Source organism: Mus caroli, chromosome 7 (assembly GCF_900094665.2).
Source record: "Mus caroli chromosome 7, CAROLI_EIJ_v1.1, whole genome shotgun sequence".
NCBI classification, from domain to species: domain Eukaryota; kingdom Metazoa; phylum Chordata; class Mammalia; order Rodentia; family Muridae; genus Mus; species Mus caroli.
This window is the reverse complement of record NC_034576.1, coordinates 23,802,586-23,811,849: the sequence shown is the minus strand read 5'-3', so window position 1 is coordinate 23,811,849 and position 9,264 is coordinate 23,802,586. Positions and strand designations below refer to the sequence as shown.

The window sequence follows — 9,264 nt, the reverse complement described above, 5'->3', positions numbered from 1 at the left end:
ACTGGGGGATTCTAGGCAGGGGCTCTACCACTGAGCCACGCCCCCAGCCCCTCACTGGGGGATTCTAGGCAGGGGCTCTACCACTGAGCCACGTCCCCAGCCCCTCACTGGGGGATTCTAGGCAGGGGCTGTACCACTGAGCCATACCCTCAGCCCCTCACTGGGAGGTTCTAAGGGAACACATTTCCAACCCTTAGCATTGTAGGCTTTCCAGTGTGGCAGTGAGCCCAGGGATAGCCGGAAGGAAGTTCAATTTATGCGCACTTTTGAAGCCTCTGATTGCATCACATTTGCTGTTGTCCCCGTGGCTAAAATCCAGAGCCAGGCTGAGAGAGCACATCCAAGTGCTTGTCTATGGAGAGGCTGGACTGGGGAACAGTGAGTCACGCTGGCTCAAGAGTTCAGCTACTTGGCCATCACAAACTAAAAGCATTTGAAAATCACCACCTTGCCGGGCAGGGAAGATGCTCAGCAGGTGAAAACTGCATCTTTCACAGCACACACCCACACAGACACTTAAAATTAATAAATTGAATAGAAGACACACATAATAGCATTCCTACCCTTTTATTCTTTTTTCCAAAACACACCACAGGATGACCAGACAGATTTGTCCCCCACATTCCAACAGACAGCTCCTTCATGAGCCAGAAGTGTGGGACTCTCTCCATGTTGAGGAGGGCACCTCATCCATTCACCAACGTTTGAAACCTGCTCTTCTTTCAAGGGCAATGCCAAGATTGTGTAGCTGCAATTCCAGCACGGAGGACTGACATTTCCCAGAGTTCCTGCGCCCAGGCTCTTTCAGACCCGAGGTGCCTCACGGGAGCACCCTGCTGGCAGCAGGTGGCCTGTACCGAGGGAGGCTGAACCTTTCCTATTTGGAGGCTTCCAGGGGCCTGGCTATCTACTTTGCTTACATTCTAGAAAAGTCTGAAAATCCTAACAAAAGATCGTATAGGCAACATATGTAGTCATTTACACCTGTAATCCCAGCTCTTTAGATGCCCAGAGCTATAGAGTAAGGCCCTATCTCAGGGGTGGGGGTCGGGGATCATAGTTTAAAAGGCAGCCACCTCTACCTGTAATCCAGGACAAGGAGAGGCTGGGACCGGAGGAGAACCTGGCGCCAAGTGTTTGAGACAGCCTGGATCCTCTATCTCAAGTAACAGAACAAAAATGGGCAAGGAATCACAAAACACAAAAGTGCCCTATACAGTTTATGGAGCTGACCAGGACACACACAATGGCTACAATATGCTTCTTCCGATGCATCTAACATGGGCCTCCTGCCTCAAGAAGGGAGAGCAGCAAAGCACAGGACGGGGATGCCAGGCAGCACCAAAGCAAGCCACGGTGAGAGCCGGGCAGCATGCCATGTGCCTGTGACCCTGGCACTGAAGAGATGCAGGCAGGAGGATCAGGATTTCAAGGCCATCACCAGCTACATGCCGAGGTGAAGGCAAGCCTAAGCTATGTCAAAATACCAGAGAAGACAGAGTGTTTAGAGAGGTCAGGACACTTAATAGGAAGCCACAGGAGACCGAGTTTGCCTGTTACTGTAGCCAGACCAAGGGAAGTAGGGCCCAGGCAGTAGAGGAATAGCATTTGAGTTTCAAGCTTCTCAGGAGGGGCTGCAGTACCTGGGAGCTGGGTATGTGTGTGAGCACATTCACGTGCCAGTGTGTGCATGCTTAGCCACGCATGTGCACATGTAACAGAGCATGTTCTCATGCCTGCTGGGATAGTTAGTATTAACTGACAGAATTTTCATTTGCCCTGGACATGGCTGTGGAGGAGTGTCTAGACTTTGTTAAATGAGGCGAGGTCACCTACTGTTTGAAACACTATTCCATAGAGCTGTGGTCCTGGGGTGAAACAAAGGAGATTTCTCAGCTTCCCAAATGTGGTTGCAGTGTCTCACTTTCATGCCGCTATGATTTTTCACAATAGACTGTATTGTTGAACGATGATCCAAATATGTGGCTAAAGCCACTGAGGAGGAAAAAAAATCCATCTCAGATTCTATTTGTACTTGACCCACTGGAACATCACAGGTTCGGGGAAAACTACTAAGCCAGGAGGTGAGGCAGGCCTGTGATCCCAGTTACTTGGGAGGCTGAGGGGGTAGGATCCCAAATTCAAGGCTTGACTGGAATAAAGTGAGTTCAAGGACAGCCCAAGCAACTTAGTGAGACCTTGTCTTGAAATATGATGTAGCTCAGTGGTGGAGCCCCTGCCTAGAATCCCCCAGTGAGGGGCTGGGGGTGTGGCTCAGTGGGAGAGCCCCTGCCTAGAATCCCCCAGTGAGGGGCTGGGGGTGTGGCTCAGTGGGAGAGCCCCTGCCTAGAATCCCCCAGTGAGGGGCTGGGGGCGTGGCTCAGTGGTAGAGTCCCTGCCTAGAATTCCCCAGTGAGGGGCTGGGGGCGTGGCTCAGTGGGAGAGCCCCTGCCTAGAATCCCCCAGTGAGGGGCTGGGGGCGTGGCTCAGTGGTGGAGCCCCGCCCAGAACCCTACCTGCAGCCTAGCACAGGGCTAGGTACATGGTTCCAGCAGAGTGTTTGCCTTTAATATGTGAGGCACTGATCGAAACCCCATTATTGGGGGGAACTTATCAATATACTTGAAACACGGGTATGTGAATTGGGCCCTCCATCTATCAGTTCAAGTATTTCCGATTAGGTGTATCGTGTGATCTGAGGTGTGCTCTGGTGTAGGAACACATTGGTTCTGATGATTTAGTGAAAAGAATGTCAGGCTGATCTAAGATGGTTTAGAGTCAGAATCCCGGCACTGGGGAGGCTGAGGCAGGGCCAAAGCTGGCCAACTCAAGCATCAAGGACTTAGTATCAGGCTGGCTCCAGACTGTGTGGAGTTCAAGGCCCGTCTAGACTCTAGTGGGAACAGGCACATAGCTTACGAGCCTGCAATTCTCTCTCACTGAAGACTGCCTTAAATTTCAAATTCTCCTGTGTCAACCTGAGGTGCGGGGATTACAGGCATGAACACCCGAATAAGTTGCCTCCTCATAGGGTGGATGGTGTCAGAGGTGAGTGTTCAGGGTTAGATGGGAGCAAAGCCCAGCTGTACAGGCCTCTGATTAGCCCTCAGAAGCTCTTATGGGTCTAGCCCAGTCCTTTCATCTACCAGGTGAAAATACATGGCCCTCGTTCATGTAGTGACAGCAGCCAAGCTGCTGCTACCGTTTGCTCTCCCACCAGGTGCTTGCTTCTCCCTCTTTGTAACAAGATTATGACAACCTGAATTCCAGGCCATGTGCCAGTGACCAGTAAACTAAGAAAATAAATACTAAGCACCTACTGTGTGTCAGGCACTGCTCTGGGTGCTAGGGTACACCCAAGAGAAAGACAAACAAGGAGCAAGAGCCAACGAACAGGCAAGTGAGAGAATGAGAATACAGCCATTGGTAGTAATGTTCGCTACAGGGACTACCAAGTGGCCAGGATCAATGCAAGCTACTTTGGGTGACCATAGAGCCATTTCAAGGAGACCTGACAGAAGAGGACCCTATCTCAAAAAAAGACAGGGAGGCAGAGTGTCCCACAGAAAACCAGAAAATGCACAAGTCCTGAGGAGGACTTGTGGCATCAGGCTTGCTGGAGATGGGCTGAAATGGAGAAGAGGCAGGGCCAGGCCACACACTGTCCCGCTGTGTTGATGAGCCTTTGGCTTGCATCTCTGAACCCCGTGGTCCTACCTGCACAAAGCTGACAGCGCTGTGGTTTCTGCCTCTGCCTCCCTCCAGGCACTTTCCCACGGCATCAAAGGCCTACCTAGCTATCCTGAGGGGGACCCCCCCCACACACACACACAGCAGCAGCAGCATCCTATGTGGACCAGCAGCAGGTGTCTTGGAGAAATCAGAAGAGGTCATGCAGAAAACCACATAGACTGCTACAGCAGGAGCCCATCACTCTGAGGCCCTGCAGTTAAGGTCCATATGACAGAAGAAACCAGTAATAAAGAGAAACAGGAGCGTGCATGCCAGAGACCCTGAATCACCCAGCACCTATAAAATGGGGGTAGTCACACCTTCCCAGTAAAGCAGCTTCCCAGAGAGGCAGCTGCCAGGATCCCACGGGAGGTATTTCCACGTGTGGGCTTCTACTCTTCCACACCCTAAAGACCCCACTCCCAGGCTCTAGCTGTCCGAAGACAACCTTATCCACACCCTCCCTTGTCCCTTCCCTTCAATGTTGTGGAACATTAGCGTCTACACCAAAGCTTTGGAGAGCAAATGACTGACAATCTTCTGCACTCCAAGAGACTAAAGGGTCTCCAGCAGGCCCCTGGTCTCCACAGGGCTTCATGCCACCTAAGAAATGACAACCAAAGCCTTCTTAGGAACCAGACTTTTCCTAAGACTCTCACAGCTCCCGCAAAAATCTGTTCTTTCATCGGGCAACTTACACCTCTTTCCTTTTGGGAGCCAGCACTCCAAGGGCTCTAACTCCCTGCAGGCCCATAGCCATAGGTTCGCTCACAGGCAGGCAAGGATCAAAGCTTCTAGAGATCCATGACCAAGTGTCAGCTGGATGCCAAGAAGCTCCCATTTCTACGAGTCCCAGGCCCTCAACTCCCTTTACTGCATTGGTATCTGGATGACACACTTCTGGCGCATAGACCCTACTCCCATTCAGTACCTAGGAAATCGGGTGACTGTAAATCTCACGTTTCAACGAGATGTCAGTCTCCTTCAAGTCTCCCGGTTTGAATAACAAAACTGTCACTTCTTAATCTCAGAGGCTGTGGGGCCAAAAACTAAGTCACCAGACACCCCAAACCCCACCGCACACCTCATTGGTTGGACTCTGGGGGTCCCAGCACCGCCTCCGCATCAGCCAGCATCTCATCTAAGGCTTGTAGCAGTACACCGTGCGCAGCACGGTAACCCAGCCCACCTGTTGCCGCAGCACCACCCGCCGGCCATAGGAAGGAGAGCGCGCCCAACGCCGCACCTCCCGCCGTGCCCTCACCTGCCCAGGACCCCAGCCTGGCCTCTACCTCGGCTCGCGTCACCGGGCCCGGGAAGCGCGTGCGCGTTGCCAGTACTCCGGGAGCGAGGCCCAAGGCGCGCTCACGTCGTGCAATGGCCGCGGGTTCGAGGCCTAGCGCGCGCCTCCACTCGGCCAGCTGTCCCCGGAGAAGCGCCACATCGCAAGCCCAGCCCAGCCCTGGTACTGGGGCGGCGGCTGCCGCCAGGCTAGCCAACAGGGCTGGCCTCCACGCCCCTGCCCGTAGCGCAGCCGCCTTCCTCCGCGCCGCCTGGGGACTTGCGGGTGGCAGCGCCAGCAGCAGCGCTCCGGCCTGAGCTGTAGGCAGTGCGTGCTGGAGCCAGGTTCCGAGACCCGGGAGACCGCCGGGCCGCATCGGGAACACCGGCGGAGGCGCCTCCTCCAGCACCTCCCACAGCTCATCCTCCGGGCTCCGAGCTGCAGTGCACCCCGAGTCCCCGATGCCAGCTTTCTTTCCCTCGCTGCGTGCATCCCTTGAGTTCCCATCGCTTGCATTCTGGGCCTTTTCTTCTTCCAGAACCTCGGGTGGATCTTCGCCCTGACCGTCCGTGCGCACACCGACGAGTGGAGCATCTGGGGACACCAATGAGCGGACTTGGGCCCAGTTCTCTTCTGTGGGAGCCCCGGGGGTGACGAGGATCAGGGCATCGTAGTGGGTTGGGTGAGGGGTGACAGCAGGAGATGTGGCCGTGGGGCCCAGGGGAACGGTCCAGAGCACTACATTGGGGCGCTCTGGAGCAGGATAAGGGGTGGGTCCAGTGGGTGCTGAGGCAGGCGCAGCACCTGGGTCTCCAGGATCCAACCCCAGCAGCATATCTAGCACAAGGCCTACATTGGTGGTGCCGGCCACCGCCAAGTCCAGTCGTGCGCTGCCCAGGCGCTCCAGACCAGCGCGCACCCACGACAGCGCCGCCTCCAGGCCACCGGTCTCGAAGGCCTCACGAACAGCTTCCAGCTCAGCTGCGCCCAACACCTCGAAGCCATCCTGGGCAGGAGGCAGGAGCCTGCAGGAGTTTCAAGAGAGGGTGGGAAATCGGTCAAAGGCAGCAGAGCTTTCAAAGCAGGAAAAGCTGGGCTGAGCGAGCAATTACGGGGGAAAAAATCTTTCTGAATCTCAAGAATTTAAGTTGGGAACTAAAGCATATAGAAAGAAGGTACGGCCGGGCGTGGTGGCACATGCCTTTAATCTCTGCACAAGGGTGGTAGAGGCAGGCAGATCTCTGAGTCAAGGCCAGCCTGGTCTACGTAGCCAGTTCCAGGACAGCCGGAAATACAGAGAAACCCCCATCTCAAAAAACCAAAAAGAAAAAAAAAAAGTAAAAAGGAAAAAAGAAAGAGAGAAAGAAACCAGGTGAGGCGGGAGCATAAAGTTAAGAGAGTTCAGGGAAGAGCTTAAGTCACCCAGATGTCTGGGTCCCGCAAGTAAACTAACCTAAGGTCAGGTTTCCAACAGAAACTACGATGAGGACCCTATTTGAACTTCTGTTGATACAGCCCTCGGGATCAGAGCTTTTCCAGTGATGCGCTGGTCAGGACACGTTTTCTATGGAGTGGGGCTTAGAGGAAGGCGAGGACATAATGGGAATTTCTGTATGGCCTATGGTGTCCCCAAGGGTGTATTCCTGAGGGTGGATGTGCAATGAGAGACCTCATCTAGTACTGGTGGGCCAGCAAGATTAACTAAACAAATGAGAAGCAGCTCTCCAACTTATGCAGACCCTTCCCGAGTCGCATTTTGAGAACCATAAAATGAGGCAGCTGGCAGGTGGGGAGGGGATGGGTGGATTGAGAGGCAGTAGGCAGGGTAGACCTGAGAGGGAACTGGAAATGGAAGAATGGGGCGAGCAATCGGAAATAAAGCTCCTTAAAGGTTTGGTGTTAGCGACAGGAAGGATGGGAGGGGAGTCACTTGAGAACCAAGCCAATGAGGAGGATGGGAGTGCTGGAGAGGGATCTCAAATGTCACCATGTCACCGAGAGATGGGAGTCCAGCATCTTGTCTGACACAAGTATTTGCATATATATATATATATATATATATATATATATATATATATATATATATATGGGCTTCTCGAATTCTCACCAGAGAGGGGCTGTGGTGTCAGAGAGCTTGCAGGAAACAGGACCTCTGTGGTGGGCTTTCCAGTTGACCCTTGACGGTGCAGGCTTTAAATGACAGAAAAGTGATCCCTGCTTATGGCAGAGTCTCCATGATCTCAAAATCTGTGCTCATGGGTGTGGTGGGGTGTTGTCCTAAGCAAATAAGTAGGGTATGGACGAATGGGCAGCCAAGAAAAGCTTGTATCTAACACTCTAGGAACAGGGCTCGAGAACTTTAAAGACCTCCGTAGCTGAGTTGGATCTAAGGCCACCCCATCCAGCCCGAACTGTCCCCTCACCTCTGCAGCGCCTCCGCCTGGGTCCGCAGCACCACCTGCAGGCGCTCTAGCTCCTCGCAGCGGTCACTGCTGCTGCAATCCGCCGGCAGCACAAAGAGAGGCGCAGCTCCTAACCCAGCACTGTCCAACAAGGCTGCAGTCTCATCCCGGGCTTGAGCTGCATTCTGGGAATCTCCAGGGCGCAGATTCCGGACAGCCAGCAGCGGGGTTCCTCTAGCCAGGGCGGCTCGCGCTGCCTCTCCCAGAGCTGGGCTCAGGGGCTCCTCGCTCCCCTCAGGTCCTGGTAGCACCAATACCAGCAAGTTGGCCTCCGCCGCCCAGGGACCGGGAGCTGCGGGTGGGCAACTCAGCTCACCCAGGAAGAGGCCCGGAGCTGCAGCTCTCAGGCTGGGGACTCCAGAGTCCTGCCGTCCATCGGGAATCTCTACTGTGTCCACATTCTTACCGCATAACGCGGCGATCAGGGCGGACTTTCCCGAGCCAGGAGGCCCCAGGAATAAGGCAGTCACGTCACCCTGGGGCAGAGGCATTGCTGGAAAGCAAGAGGCGGGGAAAGAAATCGGTCAGGGAGCACGTAAGATTTTTTTTGTTTGCTTCTTTTCTAAGACAGCGTCTCGCTGTGTAGTCCTGGCTGGCCCGAACTCATTACGTAGACCAGGCTGGCCTGACATTCAAGAGATCGATCCTCTTCCCTCTGCCTCCCGGAGTGCTGAGATTAAAGGCGCCGCACTCCCCCACACCAGTCAACACCCTCTCCTAACTGCTTCACTGTAGATCCAGGCTTCAGTCCTCCAGCCTGTCCTCTACTTCCATTCTCCAGTGTCACGCTGCAGGACCTAGAAACCCAACCCCCAGGGCCTATTCCTGGGAGAGCCAGGTATATGCCCATTCTCCACACGAATGCATTTCTTTATTTAGAAAAAAAAAAAGAAGAAGAAGAAGAAGCAGAAGAAGGAAAACAAAAACAAAAACCCTCAAAAACCTGACTGCCAATCTCTCGGGAACTCGAGAATGGTCTTTCCCCTCCCCGTTCCAAATCACCAACCGAGCAGAGAGGTGACACGCCTGGAGAGCACAGAGGCCCAGCCCCTTAAGACGAGCTGACGGAGGCTGAAGGGGCAGGAGTGTCCGGATTTAGAAACATCCGGACTCCTTCAGGTGGCTCTATACTGACGTCATTCCTTCCAAGACCGTTGTGTCTTGGAGTGCCACTGCGGAGAGGCAGAATTTTTGGCAGCTCCTTCTTTCTAGCTAAGGCTGTTTGGGCAAAGGCACAATAAAACCCATGCGCGTGCGCAGAAAGTTTTGGGGCGGTGCCCCACCACGACCAGCAACCAACACGCCTGCGCAGTACGTGCAGGGTTTGTACGGCAAAGGGGAACAGGAAGCGATGAGCCCACGCATTAAGCTTAACGTTGTACGGAGCACACAACCAACGTCATCATCACGCACCCCTGTACAGAAAAGGACCTCTCCACGTTCCCTTGCGAAGACTTGCCTGCCGTGACTATATTAGTGCCGGACTGCAACCTTGAACCTGACTCGGAGACAATGGTGGTGCAACAGGAGATCACTGGAGACTAGGAAAAACAATCCTGCTCTCGTCCGGTGGCAGAGCTGTGGCGACCGACTGTCAGGCGCAGCTAAGGGACAGTCTTCGGGGAGGAAAGCAAGAGGCGTCCGTGACCATCAAGAACTAAGAGCAGAAGGCAGTGCATGGGAGCAGCGTGATCCAGAATGAATTAGTGAACAAGGGCGGCGGTGACTACGGGTAAAACAGTAATCAAATGTCAGAGAAGGATGTCTCCTGGGAGAAGGCGGGCTCAA

The 9,264-nt window shown here is 54.0% G+C and overlaps 1 protein-coding gene across 1 annotated transcript; it reads right to left on the bottom strand.

Moving 5' to 3' along the window:
- Positions 1–2,438: 2,438 nt before the first annotated feature.
- Irgq (immunity related GTPase Q) lies at positions 2,439–8,714 on the bottom strand. The gene is made up of 3 exons (XM_021167194.2): positions 8,483–8,714; positions 7,438–7,969; positions 2,439–6,039 (listed from the first exon to the last, which is right to left on the bottom strand). Exons 2-3 carry the CDS (start codon positions 7,965–7,967, stop codon positions 4,818–4,820), a joined length of 1,752 nt encoding a protein of 583 aa, XP_021022853.1. The 5' UTR covers positions 7,968–7,969; positions 8,483–8,714; the 3' UTR covers positions 2,439–4,817.
- Between the last annotated feature and the right edge of the window lie 550 nt (positions 8,715–9,264).